At 38.3% G+C, this 17604-nt stretch overlaps 1 protein-coding gene across 1 annotated transcript; it reads right to left on the bottom strand.

Moving 5' to 3' along the window:
- Positions 1 to 546: 546 nt before the first annotated feature.
- LOC112556704 (E3 ubiquitin-protein ligase MIB2-like) lies at positions 547 to 17102 on the bottom strand. Its single transcript, XM_025225947.1, has 19 exons — positions 16890 to 17102; positions 15203 to 15438; positions 14498 to 14669; positions 13822 to 13928; positions 13478 to 13672; positions 12305 to 12438; positions 11870 to 11974; positions 11151 to 11255; positions 10463 to 10637; positions 9654 to 9805; positions 8968 to 9110; positions 7524 to 7680; positions 7095 to 7249; positions 6221 to 6347; positions 5045 to 5147; positions 4434 to 4531; positions 3500 to 3678; positions 2713 to 2903; positions 547 to 2518 (listed from the first exon to the last, which is right to left on the bottom strand). The coding sequence occupies exons 2-19, from the start codon at positions 15405 to 15407 to the stop codon at positions 2481 to 2483; spliced, it is 2541 nt and encodes an 846-aa protein (XP_025081732.1). The 5' UTR covers positions 15408 to 15438; positions 16890 to 17102; the 3' UTR covers positions 547 to 2480.
- Between the last annotated feature and the right edge of the window lie 502 nt (positions 17103 to 17604).

Here is a 17604-nt window from a genome sequence, read left to right as displayed (position 1 = left end):
CTAAATCTCTTGTTGTCTTTGTAGCTCTGCATTGTTTGGTATCTGCTGTTTAGATGTATTTATGTTGAGCCACTTGCCATGCTCTTTTTTTGTATGGACCATTTACATTTTGAATCCCCTCATCAGCAGCATAGCCTTAACCCTGCCTTTTATACCCTGCCATCCTTGCTCCATAAATGTTCTATAACGCTGATGAAACCACTGTGACACTTGTCTTTATCACAATCCCAAACTGACAAAGTTCTATGTTGGCGCTAAAAAATATGTTAATACATGCACTTAAAATCTTTGAGTTTTTGTGCACTAAAACATTGGTTTGAACCACATCTTCTAACTTTCTACTTCTGCTAGCATTGTCTGTCAGTTTTTTAAAGGTGTAAATGAGTGAGTATTAAAGTTAACTCAATTTTTCATCACATAAACCATGCATAATCACAATTCTCATTCATCCATTTTTAGCTGATGATACAAAACATACATAAACCACAAATCATTCTAACTCAACCACTTGCATCCATACAAGCAAGAAGATTATATAAGTAATAATAAAGTATAATTAATGTAATTACAAATAGTGTTAATAAAGTACATACAGCTATATGACCGTGTATACAAATCATGAAGAATATCTTTACAAACTCTCATGATGTCGTGGTTGTAGGACTTCGCCCCATCCGCCCGTTGGTTAGCCGGTCTCGCATACTAATCTGTTTAATAAATTATCCCAGTAGTATTATACAATGAACCCCTTGGGGCAAATCTGACCATAAGACCTACTTCTTTCTTTAATACCTATAGCAGCTGATTGTCTCATTTTCCCATTATTTCTCTCTCCCACACATCTCCTTTTATTTTGAAAAGTTTGTAGCCGCGTTACTCTATTTGTTTTTAGCGTTGCATTTTGTTTGAACTCACTACCACGCTGGAAAGTGGGCTTTATTGGGGATTATTTTTATTATTTCCCGCCCATTTCATTCACAGAGCCCCTCACGCAGACACCGCACATAAAACTCATTTCCTCGGCTAAAATAAACGGGAAAAAGTGAAATTCCTAATCTGATGCCTTTAGCACCTTCTGACCCTCCTCCCTCCATCTTTCTTCACTAAAGACTAACACCATAACACTATGGTTAAAATCCTCTATAAACCTCCGAACTTCATCAAAAATTGTGAAAATGTTTGCTGCTACCGACAGCAGAATACGTCACTTTCTTTATCCATTTACATAAAAAATGAGGCCAATGCAATCAACAATCTTCTAAGTTAGGTTTGCGGTGCAATGAAGCGTGGCGGGTATGGTGACCGCCGTTGGTTAGCATCATAATAAAGAGAATAATCGTTATTGACATTGAACTATCAATTTCAGCCGATCCCAGCGAATGGCGTATATCCGAGGATGCCAAGAGTCGGAAAGGTCAGTTCAGTTTAAGATTTCTAATACTAGACTGCTTAGCTTGTGCTTGACCCACATAATCAGTAAATAAGAATAGGAACTTCAGTGGACTTGTACAGTCTGCACTTTGATTTTGGTCAAAGGTAAAATACAACAATTTGTGAAATAGTTTCTAGTTGCAAAAAGCACCGACTAACGTGGACACTTGTACTTTGCTTTGTTAGTACGATTTTAGATGACAGAATTTGGAAGTTAGGGTAACCATGCAATCAATCTTCTAAACCAAAGTACTTGGTGTGGTCAAAGCGAAATGTATGCATCATAGTCCACAACTGCTCAACCACATCATTTTGGACAATCCTTCTTACACCAGAATATTTGTTGCCAGAAAGGAAGGTTGATACAAAATGTAACTATTTCAATGTAATAACAAAATGACATCAACATTTCATGTACATATACATCTGTCTAGGCTAAAATAATCAAACACTGTGAAAGGAAAAGGTACTAGATGTGAAACATAAACAAGCATCTGCGACATTTTATTTCACAGACTGTATAGCTGAAACTGGCTTTTAATTTTCCCAAACCTTTCGAGAGGATAATAAATTTCATTTAAGAAAAAAATTCTTTGTGAACGACTTCTGTTCCTCCAACCCTTTCTTACAGTCCAGGATGAACAGACCCAGCCAGCACATTCCATGGCGATAAAATCGTTAATGCAATATGAGCCTAAGAGGTTTGTAAATTGTACATATATAAATGTATGTATTCTTAGTCAAAGACTAGAAGAAAAGAATGAAAGAAAAAGACAAAAGAGAGAAACACAATATATGTGTATTTACTTACTTTACAAATTTCCATAAAATACAATGAACTATTATAATAATGCCATTCACATTCGCAGGTGACTTGTGAAAAAAAATAGTTCAAATTTTCCAAGTCCCTTTTGTAGAGTTCCCTCTTCGTTCATTTTTATGTTTCGTCTAGCAAGTAAGATCAAAAGAGAAGTATGTGTGTGTGTGTCTTCACCCATTCCTGCCTCATGATAATAACACTCTTTGTTGACAGAGCCGAGATTTTCTGCTCACATGATCGAGCATGATTCCTTAACATCTTTGCCATCTGAAACACAAAAAACCCAGAAAATGCAAAAGATATTTTGCTATTATAGAGTAAACGATTATATAAATCTGATTTTGTAATTAGGTACCTGTACTTAAAATATACTTTTAAATTATAGGTAAACTGCTTGATTTTCAAATAAATGTTAAATTATATTGAAAAAATTTGCTTCTGTTCAGAGGGTCGACTCTTACTTTTGTCAAACATGCTCTTGACTTGGGAGCTGCATTGTGGACACAAACGCAGGTTGTTGCAACAAGGCCTGCAAACCACTCGATGTCCACATGGCACAAGCAAGATTTCTTGTTCCCGTTGCCGGCACTTGACACATTTGTTAGGTTCTCTGTCGAGTTCTCTGCTGCTTGATGCTTGAGTCACTTGGCTTCTGTTTTAAAATATGTTTTGCATTGTTCACTCCAAAATTAGCAGAAAACAAGCACTGTGCATCTGCTGAAATGTGAACTATGAAATATGAAATAAGAAATCTGAAGTGGATGAGGGGATCACTAAAGCATGGAAGATTACCTGCTTCATGCTTGCCTGGGTTTGTAGCTTACCAGCGTGTGAGGCTGGGAATCTTTATCTACCCACCCAGCACTGCAAATGAAGAGGGCTGACCTCAACCTTCCAAATGTCCCGTTTTAAACAAGGTGAGCTTTGTCTAGTTCCCCGTCCTCGTGACGTCTGTGCTATGGAATCTTTTTGTCTGTAACTGTACTGATCTGTGGCCGAATCTCTAGTTAGTCGCAGGTCCTAAAGCCTGAATGCCTTTCAGTCGGTCATTTATTTTTGTTTCAATCAAGGGTACTGACTCCAGGCAGGAACTGCTTTCTACCCACAAATTCTCCTGCGGCCTGCTAAGGTGCGGGTGTGGGGTGCAAAGTGTAACAAACAAATGCTCCGTCAGGAGTACACAGTCTCAATAAAGAGCTCCTGCTACACTCGTATGAAGATTAAACAAATGAAGTACAAGTAACCTACCTTTCATCTATAAAACATCTCACAGCTCTTTTTGCTTTGTCACTTCTGCAGAGGTCAAGAGGTGTATGTCTATCATTGTTTCTGGCGGTGGGGTCAGCACCTTTCTCAATCAGTAAGTGCGCAATCCGAATGCACTGATCTTCGTCCATCCTGTCCGACTGTCCCGCCAACATCATAAGCTGTCGTAAAGAAATCATTCAGGACGTTAATTCTCCCCTGTACTTAAAGAAATACCAATACAGATGTTTTAGACGTGCAATGTCAACGTGTCGTGAAAAGACTTTGATGGGTCCTGGCGTCCTGCTCTATTTCTGTGATCTTCTCTTCCCCTACATCCCAGCCAGACCACTACGCTCTTCGTATGATGACCATATCCTAACTACTCCTGTCACCAGAACAACACAATGGTCCCAGAATGTTTAATCATTATGAACCAAAACAGCGGAACTCTCCCCCCTTCCATATCCACCACGTACCCACCATCGAATCTCTTAAATGTGCTCTGAAAACACACCTCTTCCTTCATTACTTCTCACGACAGTCCACACATTGCCAGCCCATCTTCGCTTCCCCACCACCACCAACACACACACACACTTTGTTCATCTCCTGGCTATTGCCGTACTCATCATCCTTTATAGATTCATGAAACTCTCAGTTCTCGTTACCCAATTCCTCCTTGCCTTTTCTGTGTTGTCTTTTATTAGTCATCAGTATTGTTGTTTATCCTTCCAACATTTGTATGTTGCCCATGTCGCGTTTTTGTCTCATGCTAAGAGCATGCTCTTTCATGAGCGTGAGTATGCTCTTTATAAATCATGCGTTATTATTATTTTAAAGAGAATAAAAATAATTTGCTTAGATTTTGATTGCTGAAAATTAAAAAGTACAGCCTTTAGTTGCTAGGCTGAATAAGAGACAACAAGAGGCCCACCAAACGAAGCTTAGGATCCATTGATGATCCCCCAGCTGACACGAGTGCAAGATGCAATGGTGTATTGCTCGTGCTGTCTCTGCTATTTACATCTGCTCCTAGAAACACCACAACAGTACAATATCAGAACATTAGGTACGAACAATCTTTCATCTTGGACTGTGAAAACTGAGCATGCTTTTTTTTTAAATTTGGGACTGACATCCACACTCTTTTCTTCTCATTCTTCCTCAAATCATACTTCTTTGTCCACAATCTGGGGTGTGCTCATTAAGCACCATAGGGCAAGATGCATAGAAAAATAAGACTTTTTATTCCCATCTATGTCAGGCTAACGGTTCATATAAGGTAATGCATCTGTGTCATTACTGATCTGTAACATAGTACGATAATCACAAATGCTTAAAATAAGATCTGATGCTAGTTCAAATTAATATATAAAAGAAACTCATTTAATAGCCTTGCCCCTTACAGTAGAAAACAAAATCTGGGTGTAAAATTGTAGTTGTTGGGGCTTTTTTGCAAGCTAGAGACACTTCCAGGGTGATTTTACAGTCAAACTAGTAACAATATGTACAAATAAACTATATATAAAAATTATAAAAATTTGCCTTTCTCAACAAGCAGCTGGACACTGTTGAAATAACCCTGATGGCATGCCACATGAAGTGGCGTCTGGTTTTCATTGTTCCTTTTGTCCAGCATTGCTCTACCCTTTGTAAACATAAAAACAACAGAATATAACTATTCATCATTTGTAAGGGTCATAAAAGTTCAGTACAAGTTAGCTTGTTTTTAATCTGATATTTCTCTTTGTTAACATGTACTTTACAAAAAATTGACACATTTATTGATATAAGTACTTAAATATCAAATTTATTCTTCAGAATTACAGTTTCTGATAACACTTAAAGGCATTTCTTTCAGCTAAAAAAAATCTTCAAAACTACACAACCACATATGGGCTGCCAGATGGAGTTAGCTCCTCTGGAGGATGGGCGTGTGATGCCCATATGTACACTAGGGCAGCCAACATCTAGGATCTCTGTCTGGTACTCACTCTCATCTACAACTCCAAGAAGTTCCTAGAATGCAACAGGTATACATCCTGATAAACTGCTCTGACAAGCAGGCCAAACCAGGAGAGGATAGCCAATGGGTCGCTACCTTTGGTAAGTTAAGGAATATCTCACCAGACAAAATGCTTCAACTTTATACTATACCACTGCTTATAATACCAGGGAACTGTAACAAACACTCTTACCAACTGGGGCTACCAAGAAAGGAATAAAATTGATGACAGGGCCATTTAGAACGAACTTTATTAACAAACCATATGACTAGTCCATCTGCTTCTCCTGTGTCTGGAAAGCTACCAGCCATGCAAACCTTGCTTTTGCAACAGAAGACATACAAAAGTAAGGTGCAGCAGACAACCAGCATGCTGGATGTGACCACCTACCTATACTTTTCTGCCTGTATTCTGTAACACCCCATATCACAGCACAAAAAAGAACTCAGTCGGTAAAATAAAAAGGCAAAGAACAACATGTGAGAAACAGATATACCAGGAAACAACGCTTGGCAGCAGTATCTCCAGAGGTAGAAGACAAGGCTATAAACCCGACTGGGATGACACACTAAAAGACCAGCTAACGACAGCTTTAGAAACGATGGAGCACAACCCACACCCAATCATCCCCACATGTACGCAGCCAGAAAAAGCTTCATTGCAGCTAATGGATTGAGAGTGTGATGTATGGGAAGTGTGGAAAGAAAAAGCAAACCTTTTCTATCAAGATTCGCATAACTCCATGATGATCATTGAAAGCACACACATGAAGTGGTGTGAAGCCATCATCCTTCTGTTCGTCCACTATTGTTCTGTCCTTTTTGAGAAGCAGTTCCGTAATACTGAAACATATAAGCGTGAAACTGAACATTTAAGTGTGTGACTGCAACACAACACTGTTCAGCATTAAAGCAACGTATAAAGATACTCTTGTTCCCTTATACTTATGACTAATATTATCTGTCTGATTGGTTAAAGAGAATTTTGCTTGCTATGCTTTTTATTATCTTCATTTGTTATTATCTTTTCTGTAAAGCAGTTACGCATTAGGGAATGGCGCTCTATAAGACATCTTCATAATCATTATTATTATTGCTGTTGTTGCTGCTGCATGCACACACAGATGAACATACAGAAGGCACACAAGTGTTTCATGATACTGTACACCCACAATTTTCATCTGAGAATTCAATGAAACTGCAAAACCGTAAACTCTTATCATTTTTAACATTTTGAGTCAACAAATTTAATGACACAAATAAAGTAAACAGAACACTACAAACATTAAATAAAGCTAACAGGATTTACCTGCTCTTTGAATGTTAAGCATCCCCTCTTTTGCCCTCATGCTTCTTTTAAGGACTTTGTTTTCCACCCTCCTGGTATTTTAAGGAGTTTATTACCACTTGCACATTTTAGTGTTCTGGGTTTATTAGTTAATGCATGTTAATTTACATGTGGGCACAAGTGGATGTAACCTCAATACCAATTACATCTGTCTTCGTTTATGTCCAGTTCTGAAGACTGCTAATTCATGTCTCTGTCTTAAGGTTTCATGACACAAAAACTGAGAAAGTTGACAAACTTACGCAGGCTCATCTCTCAGTGCAGTAAAGTGAAGTGGGGGGAAACCTTTCTTGTTTCTGCGTCGGATGTCAAGTTTGGGCCATGAAATTATGACTTCAGCTGCAGATGTCTCACTCTTTGAGATAGCATCATGGAGTGGTGTATCACCAGCATCATCCTGTCAAATACTGCAGCCTTCACAAATGCTGTAACCGTTACTTTCAGCAGACCTCTAAATTATAAATCATAAGTGTCTGCATTTAAAGATAAGCCAAATAAAATATCAGTTAAAAGTTGGAATACCAACCTCTAGCAACGTGAAGGTATGCTCAATTTGGAATGTTATCTGCTATAGAAACATGGAAGGTGATGATCGTCTTTCTCTGTGTTCACATCGGGCTAAGAAAAATAAACTAGTTTGTATAACTTCCCCTTATAAACATTGTGCTTACCTGGGCGTTGAAGTCAGCTCCCTTGCTCAACAAAAGCTTCAGCAAAGAGGAATAACCACTTCTGGCAGCCATGTGACTTGCTGTCTGACCATTCTTATTTGCTATGGTTACATCACATCCTTGCTTTATAAGAAATTCAGCAATTTCAATGTTGGACCTGAGGAGACCAGGTTGGAATAAGAACAAGAATAATTCATCTCCAAGAATATAAATATATATGAGCAGCTACATCCATAGAAAAATGGCGCTGCACTTGTCATTTCAAAAAATACTTAGCTAAGATGCTATCATATTTATCTGTTGCACCTAGTGCATAGCACAAGCATACATCGATCTCTAGGTGGGACACGTGGTAGTCCAGTGGTTAATATACACTTGCTTGTCACCACTACACCTACAGGCCTTAGGTTCTGATCTTGTCTATGTTACACATGTTTGGGGTTTTTTTCTCATAATGTGAATCACTACTAGGTGGCAGCACTTTCCCACCAATCCAACTAACCACACACAGCCCTAGACTACAAGGCACTACATTTGATGTTTGCAAGTTTAATATTAAACATAGCGAACCACTCCCCAACTCCCCATATATTATTTTTATATATGATAATGCAATGAATGCAGTCGGGCATCTCTTTATGTCTGACCTTAATCTTGAGAAAAAAGGCAAAAGGTCATATGGCCTGACCAATGAATGGTAAATGGCTCACCATGCCTAGGGCAGGGCAATTGAGAGAAGAGACTTTCCTGATTACTCACTGCTGTTGGATGAACCTAGGGATTAAGCTTTCCAATCTTTCTACAAAGATAGTTACAACTCAAGAAATACTACTCTAAAGTCAAGTGCACTAACCAGATGGCTGCTGAACCTCCCTGACCTTATGACTTCTAGGAATTTTGCTTTCTGGGTTTTTTTTTATCTTGAAATCAATTAATTGTACAAAAGATATTTACTTCCTAAATGCACAAACCCTACAGCCAATAAGACTTTTAGTCTGTTAAAGCACTGAAAATTACCCAAAAACAAAACCCATAAAAATCTTATCAGTCTTTCATCTCCAGGTGTAACCGAAGTCAGTTACTATAACTGTCTTTGTTCAAATGTCTTTACAGGAAACAAAGTTTAACCTTTAAATATAATTTATATATATATATATGTCAAAAGTGCCAGCAGAAAGGAAAGAAAAAATTGCCACATGTGTAAAAGCACTTATAATTAATGCATAACATGTTGAATCACAAATAAAGCTGCCCCCTCAACAATGATAACAATAATTTTTAAAAAACACTACATTTCCTAACATTAATTTGACTGTCTTTGTCAAACAAACCAAAAGAATGAAAGTAAAGATAGCAAGGTGAAAAAAAATGAAAAAATAAGAATGGAAAACTGCTTTCATGAAGATCAGTTCTTGAAATATGTTGCACATCAACCACATCTTACATGCCAGCAGTCAAAGGAGTATCGCCATCTCTATCTCGTTCGTTTATGTTAGCTCCTGCGGCAATCAATGCACGTGTAATGGACAGCAATCCACGGTTGGCTGCTATATGCAGAGCTGATAATCCCTGAATCTGTGCTGTTGCCTTTCAATGAAAGACAATTTCAGTAATAAATAATTTAAACCATGCTTTTTTGAAAGATATTACACAAGTATGTCTTGTCTTCAAAAAACCTAACCCATTTGTAAAGAAAATTATATATATCTATTACCAGCATACCCATTCTTCGACCCGCGGGGCCCGAGCCATAGAGCACATGTGGGACCCTTGACACCACGATTGCCACGGTTTTAATCAAAAGCGTGGGCCGGGCCCTTGGCGACTATCAAAAGCACAGAGTCCTAGAGCGGGGCCCTATAGGCAGATGCTTCCCTAAGCACGGTCCTAATTACAAGATACTGAGAAATGCATTAAAAAAGCAAAGCTCTCAAAATTAATGTGTCTTTTTGGATACTGAACAAAGGTATACTGTAATATATAGTCTTGTGACATTTGGCCTCATATATCCTGCATAAAATATATGTATCTTATAAATAAATTGTTTAGAGCTTGAGTCTTTCATCCACAAGTGAACTCTTAAAGTTAGAGGCGATTACAGCTGCTCTATAGAATGATGCTGACACTCACCAGTCTTGGATTTTTCTTCAACATTTCGAGAGCAGGAATTTCTTCCCGATCTGCAATGGCCTTCAGAAATATATGGATAGGCACTTCCTTTGCCGCCTCCTTTGCTGCTTGGCTGAAGGCTGCCAGAAGCCATAGTAAATTTCCACCCTGACCTGATAAACAATATTGGAATAAATGCATCATAATATTCAAAAAATGTTGTTAAATTTGTTTTCAATTTGAAAGAGTAGTTTATTCATTAGTATATAATATCACACAGCAAAGCTCCATCATATACACTGGAGTTTAGGGGAGGCAGCTATTATTTATCACGTGTTTTTACCATCATGGAACCACATTTAGGCTATTAAATCCATAAATCTGACCACATTCTATTTGTATTGTCAAGTTGTTGGGCTACAAAGCTAACTAGGAAAAGGATCTTACTAAAATGGTTTTTCAGTCTTTAATACCCACAGAGATGAGGTACGGATAGCAGCCAATACAAATACACGGAGATACAAAATCTCTTTCTCTACAGGGATGTGGAGGGAATACTGTCTTTGTTTCAAGGCTTGCAGTTCATGTGTGGGAGGGAATAGATTATTTTTAAATAAGACACCAAATGCAGAAAGTAAATGATAGATGACAATGTACATGAATGACAAGAAATAAAATCTCCCCACCCATCCCCTTTCAGATCACTCTGAGAAAATGTTGTGACATCTCTCAACCAAACTAAACAACATTTATGTAAGGTCATATTTCTCTGCATGTTCAAATAATAATATCTTCCACCACACCATACATGTGACTGTTATTCTGCGCACCCAGTGACATTCCATCGCTGTCATCATCCTCATGGGTAAGAGAAATGGTGTCGACATCTTCATTAGGGGCAGGTGTGCAACACATTGGGTTAAACGCCCACTGACATCCGTTGAACTTCACCACCAGGTCACCGTCGTCATCTACTTTGATCACCTCACCTACTTTCCCAAGACACTGCAACATGCATCAGAAGTACAGTACTGGAATTGTTCAAAAGAGGATTGATCAACGATAATAATAATAAGAAGAAGAAGAAGAATGATGATGATGATGATGATGATAATAATAATAATAAAAAGAATAGTGATAAAATGCTTCTGTTTATCATTAGACAAAAGTATGACCCTTAATAGCTAAAGATTGTTGCAGATATGCCATGAACCTTGAACAACATGTGACATGCTGCATTTGACTATTTTAGTCTAGCTTCAATTTTTTTAACATAATCTTTTACATGCATAGAAGATGTAATGCATGCACATGTGCACGCACATACACACACATATGCACTTTCTCTGAAGTGTATGCACAATTAGTTCATGAATTTATTCTTTGATTATTGCAAGAAAATGAAAAGTGTAAGCATTTTTATAACAGTCTCTTCGAACATAGCAACTATGTCATCAACCATGTCATCAGTCTGAGAAAGGAAAAGTCAGCAACAGATATGATGATCTTTGAGCTCACAGAACGCATTTTTGAATTGTATCCACCATGTCCATCTTGAAGAATCCGAACTCTGTCTTCATCATCAAGAACACGTACTCTGGATCCAACAGAAATTTGTGTGACCTGTAAATGACATATATGTCAAGATAGAAAGGTTATGTGGCGGCAAAACAATTGTATTTTTTTAGTTATTCTTATAAATCTTTGGAATAGAAATAAAAACAATGGACCTTTAATATGATCTGTTTTTCATACTCAAGAACAGTACTTAAACAAATATTAACATGTAAAGCCATAGATTTCAAAACAAAGTTTAAAGTTTTTAAAGCTCTCGTGAGAAAATTTTTTTTAACAAGATACTCTGTTCTCTTTTAAAAAAAATTGCGACTATCAAAAATCTGTTCTTCAAATCTATGACTAACAAAACATGCCATGCACTGAAAGAGGTCAACAGACTGGAAACCAGGCTAGTACATAGATAAAACAATACCGTCAAGGCTATGGCCAATGTGAGAGCTGAGACTGAATGTTAATTAGGCCTCTTGGACAACCACAAAATTTCGAATTTGACCTATTCCATTCACAGGTGTATATCTCAAGAAAGAAACAGGAACACTCTCCCTAATTTGGGGAAACATTATCAAAGGCATGTTAAACAGCATTTTGTACACTAAAGATGTGGCTTTAACTCAACTTTGTACATTTATCCACAGCTGAATTTTCTTTTAAAGCCAAACCTTTTTCAAAGCTCCAGGAAAAAGCCTGTATTTCTTAGCACCAAAGGAAACAATAGCATCTCCATTTGATGCAAAACCTTGAACTTTGCCAACTTTTCCAAAGCACTATTAAATAAAAATGGAAAAAAATTACATCAGTTTGATCATCATGAATCAGCATCACCAATAACGTTTTTTATAACTCTTAATCTTGAGAAATAGAGGCAAATTTTGAAAATATTACTTATGTCATGACAGGTATCAGATAAAGCAGTGATAAAAGTATATGTAAAAGATGCGAGTCCTTCATTTACTTTTGAATATTTAAATGAAGCAGCTAGGTAGATTTGAATTGTACACAGAATCTAACAATGTCTGCTGAATATGCTAAATAATGTGTGTCATATTTCTAGCACTTAAACAGCATAAGCTGTTTTAATAACTAAGCAATCTAACCTCCATCATGCCAACCGCCCAGCCGCTGCGAGCTTTCTGAAGCTGTTCCAGTTCCTCCTTTCCAACATTTATGCAGACTGAGTCACCATCTACAATATCCTCACTCAGCTTTGCCTTAGTATACTTCTGTAACTCTGTACACAAAAGTCAACTTTATTATTTTTAAGTCTTTTATGTGGATAAACCATAACAGATAGGAGAGTTGTAAGGTTTAGAAGTGAGTAAACTTCAACTTGGGTCCCTAAAATAGTTCATATTTCATTTAAATTTGAATTGTAGCGGTGATTAATAACCTGCCTGTATGTCTAAAACAGAGATGCCCAACCTACGACCCGCGGGCCATATCCGGCCCGCGAAACTTCTGCCCACAGTGCAGGAAATCGGCATGTTAGTAATAAAAAAGACCCAAAAAAACGAAAAAAAAAGGGAAGAAGTATTTATCCCTACGTAGGGGCGTCTCTCAATTTTGTTTTCGATGGACAAACATTTTGATTCAGTGCTCCGACTTGGTGTCTCTACGATGAGGCCGGACATTCAGAAGTTGGTTTCGGGAAAACAACTTCAAATATCCCACTAATTACTACATAATTAATGGTAAGTACACCGTGTTTCTAATAAAAATGGTATCTGCTCTAATTTTTTTTTCTTTTTTTTTTTTTGTATTTTTGCGGTGAAGCGGCCCGTGACACGCGTGTCGGAAATGTGTATGGCCGAAAAAGGTTGGGCATCACTGGTTTAAAACATAATATGGCGTTTTTTATTTTAAAAAACTCATTGATGCAACTAATAAGACCTCCATTAAAAATAGATAATACATATTTCAAGATTACAATACATTTGAAAGAGATATTCATTGTAGATAAATGTTTCATAGTGGCTTTTAAGTGGTTATAAGAAATGCAAATAAAGATTTTTGAATGAAATTAATAGTTATGATCATCAGACCTTTATTCCCATGGGGCACCTGAATGAATGGTAGAATAGCTAATATTACTTGTGTTTTGTAATTTATTGTAGCAAATATTTATTATGATAACTCTTTCACTTTTTAAAACTGTCATAGTAAACAGGATTTACAGAGAAATGAGGAAAAATAATACGTATGTAAGAAAATATTTCAAGCCAAATGTCCTCAACGGTTAGAAAAAATAATCACAAAAAGAATACACTCACTGAAAACTGGAAGATGCTGAAGATAGCATTCTACCCCAGGTGCCTCCTCCTCATACTGCAAGTCAACTTTGCCTTTGAAGCCCATTCGATAGACATTTCGAATGCCATTTTCCCACTCTACCCGGACTACACTCCTTGCAGAATGTGCTGCTGGTGTGAAAACTTCCACAACTTGTCCAATGGCGCCTTTGCCACCTGAGCACATATTGAAAACATTTTCAAGTTTGGCCACCTCGACCTTGCATCCCCTTAGTCCAAGCTAATGCAGATGAGAACTTCATCGTTTTTGAGAAATTGCATTAAAAAGTAACCTTAGGCTGCAAACTGCAGGATTTCTGACATACCGTCTTGGTCGCCCCACTCCCAGTCTGCTCCTCGAACCACTGAGGCACCAGGGAAGATTCCCAACACTCGCATCTTCAGGCTTTTTGATCGCCGCTCCACTTTCTCTCTGAAATGAAGAATTAAAAGTCAGCTCCTTTTTTCCTTCAGAAACATTTTGCTGCAATGACAAGTGCTTGGCAGGTAGTTTGATTCCCTGTCATATTTCTTAGTGCCATAATGTTTGTTTCATACTTTCCTTTAATTTTTTTTTTTTATGGTGACAGTGTGAAAGTTTTTAATATAAAGGATGTCTGTAGCTCACTTTGGAGAAAGCGTGGAAGTGTACTATATGATCACATGCTTTATTTCACATATACCTGAAATTATCAGAATATGTTTCCTTCAGTTCCGAAATCCTAGTCTATTTGCAGGTTAAAGAGTTTAATGGAAGTGTCTATCAGCATTGGTGATTCTATAGGAATATGTGCAGTGGCGTCTTAGTGCAATTGCTAGTATGATCCCCCCCCCCAAGGCCCCTTCCCCTCTCGTCAGGCCTGCCCACAACGCAGACACAGACATGAGATAACTTGAATTAAAAAGGCGTTTGGAGGAAGTGGCTATGAGAACAGTGCCAAATACCTACTACAGGAGATGCTTGCTGGCACAATAATAAGTAAGGGGGAACTTGAGACTTACAGGGGTGACTCAGGTGTTTCAATTCTCCAGAACTGATGACCGAGGTCGTGGCGGTCACTGAAGTAGCACAATGAGCAGAGATCAAAGTTATCACACTCTGCACATTTCCAGCGGATGCCCAGTATATCTGTCTCTTGGCATTCGTCACAAACAACCTGAGGATGTTTAATGCCTGAAAACAAACAAGAAGTTATGCTTGTATATACATCCATACAGCGCGCGCGCTCTCTCTCTCTCACATACACACACTTGATCCTCTCTCTGTCTGTCTCCCTCTCTCTCTCACACACACACACACGTGCGCAACTGTGAGCGCGAGCACAAACAGAAATAGAAAAAAGATGCTTTATTTTTCTATAGCCAACCTGTAACTAGTATGAAATAAATGCAGTAATACAAAGCATACAAGAACCATTACATTGTATAGTGAAGTTATTTGATACAATAAAGAAAAAAATTAATTATCCTCTTGCGAAGTAGGCGATTCGCACCTGCGATCAACGAGCGCTGATGACAGTGTACTTCGTCCCGTTGGTACACCATTCACAACATTGCCAGCCGTCAACACCAAACTATTAACGGATGAGTTTTGGAAGCTGAAATGTACAGGTTAGTTTTATATCGTCTATATCTACCGATATCTGAAGAAGAAGAAGAAGAAAAAGAAAAAAACTCAGACCGTTGAGGTTGGTCTGTAAAGCTCACCCACAGTGGCGTTATCCAGGATACGGAGATCATAACCTCCCTGACTCAACCCACCACGGCACGTGCTGACCTGTCCCCCGTCCCAGATGACGTGGACGGTGTCAACACTGGCCTGCTCCACAATTGTCCCGACGTGGCCTTCACCCCCATCTTCATCGCCCATTGTCCAGTTAGGACCGCGTAGCACACGTAAGCCAATCTCCATCTTTCAATCGTCAGGCACTTTCTGAGTTTAGCTGAGACAGAATGAAAAATTTGTATGAACAATTATGTTTCACCATTTCTTTCTTTTAGTAAATCGTGCAAAACAGTTTTCTTTTTAATCTTTTTCATATTGAAGAAAAAAAATGAATCAATAACTACGGCAGTTATTGGGGAACAAAGGTCAAGAAAGCTATTTATCAAATGAAGTCTGTTAAAAAGCTTGTATCTATTATTTCTATAGAAATGTTCGATAAGTTGTGACCCATGGATATTGTACAAAGTCAAGAGGCAATGAGTTTCGAGTATAAATAAATATTGTAACAAGATGCCCTAACTAGTTTTAACTGTAAAAATGAGTTAAACTAGTCTTCATTAAACAATTAGTCATTATACGCAGATGCTCGCGTATATATATATTTAAAGTAGGATATATTTATATGTACAAATAGCAATCCGAGTCATTCAGAAACGTTAGTATACGAGGGGCCGTAACATCTGATCGTATGGCTGTTGATTAATTTTGTCAACTCGAGTCAGCTTTTTTTTCCCCCGTCTGTCAATCATAGTGATAAAGTTTCTAAAGTGCTCTTTATCTCATTTAACTGTATAAGCAGCAGCTTCGTGGCTTTTTAGCGGTTGAGAGGGGAAATGGGGAAAGGATGCTTGTACCTTCACTTTCTATTTGACTGCTTTGATGTAAATAAAAGCCTTCATAAAAATGATCCCGAGGTAACGTTAAATTTAATTCATGAAGATGGCCCCATGTAGTGCGACACTGAAATCACGATCCACTGATCTCAGTCGCATTTCTTTCTTGTCCACAGAATCTGCTTGTCTTGTCTGTCTCTCTACAGTATACAAGAGTTAAATCTTAAAAGTTAAAATTTAAATTGACTTTGAGGAAGACAGATACATTTATCATGATAAGCAAACATTTAATCAAATCATAAAATTTCTTGCCAGAGGGTCACTCAGTGGAATGACATCAATATCCTAAGCGCTTTTCCGAGAAATGACCTACATACGACAGCAAATATAGCAGCCAGAAAATAAACACCACCCAATAAAAAATTTCTGTTGTAATGTAAAGATAAAAATAGTGTGTTATTCCCGCTGCCCACACCCCTTCCAAACCTTTAGCACCCTATGTAGCTGCCGAGGACACAACCATGGCGAAGTAAACACCTCTGCTAACCCCTCCCCACTTCACACATACACACCCCCAGGCACCCACCACCAGTCATGGCGGGTTGTTATCTACATACAAGGGTGTAATAGCAGCTGTGTAAGGTACTCAAGCGAGGTGAATAGGACTTGCACAACTCCACTCGGCAGTTTTGTATTTCTCAGTACTGAACGTACAAAACATACCACAATAATAATTCTTGTAAAATAATAGCGGGGAAAGGGGTCTCTACATACCTTCTCCCCTGGAACTACCATAAATGACAATAAGCAGACAAAAAAAATCAGAAACACTTACCTGATTGTTTGATCGATGTAAGGCGTTTTCGATGCTAAAAGGGAGGACAGCATTCAGGTGATTATTGTTGTTGTTGTTGTTGTTGTTGTTGTTGTTGTTGGAAGATATGTAGACTTTTTTATACCTTGTCTCCAACTAAAAATTGCGTATCGAATCTGTGTCAGTAGTCTGCCCAGCGACTTATATCTTACTACATTAAAGCTTAGTCAATCGGGAAGTCCTGCATGTATAGGCTTTGTTAGAATACTTATCAGCAACCTGGAAGTGCTATCTTTGGAGACTCAGCTTTCCCAGAACGTGATCATGTTTAATAGACTCATAGATGAGTCGATCCTCTGCGTTCGATGTCCTAAATCAGTGGTACCGGGATTCGATCGAACCCTAGGGGTTCGGTGAGTCGGTCTCAGGGGTTCGGCGGAGCCTCCGCCACGGAGGTCAAGACACACCCGCAATTCGTGATGACACTAAAGAAGGGTTCGGTGAATGTGCAGTTCAAACTTGTGGGTTCGGTACCTCAAACAAGGTTAAGAACCACTGTCTTAAAGCGATGTTGAGAAGGACGAGCACAGCGAGGGAGACTCATCATGAGAACAAAACACGATTAAGCCCGAGAGCTCACGAACGCTATTCCACAATTAGCTGCATTATCACCCTGATTGACGAGCACATCATAAGCTAATTATTATTTTTTTTAGCATCAACCTTGATTGATTCT

The sequence above is a fragment of the Pomacea canaliculata genome, linkage group LG2, assembly GCF_003073045.1.
Source record: "Pomacea canaliculata isolate SZHN2017 linkage group LG2, ASM307304v1, whole genome shotgun sequence".
In the NCBI taxonomy this organism is placed as follows: Eukaryota; Metazoa; Mollusca; class Gastropoda; order Architaenioglossa; family Ampullariidae; genus Pomacea; species Pomacea canaliculata.
Note: the sequence above shows the minus strand (reverse complement) of the source record. Positions and strands in the feature narration are given on the sequence as shown.

Bases quoted from the DNA above. Each gene is read 5' to 3' on its own strand.
- LOC112556704 (XM_025225947.1), bottom strand. From the start codon at position 15,407: ATGGAGATTGGCTTACGTGTGCTACGCGGTCCTAACTGGACAATGGGC. The intron at 13,929-14,497 runs GTAAGTCTCAAG...TCTTCATTTCAG, and splicing joins GAAACACCTGAGTCACCCCT to AGAGAAAGTGGAGCGGCGAT. The intron at 2,519-2,712 runs GTAAGAGTCGAC...TTTGTGTTTCAG, and splicing joins CAAGAGCATGTTTGACAAAA to ATGGCAAAGATGTTAAGGAA.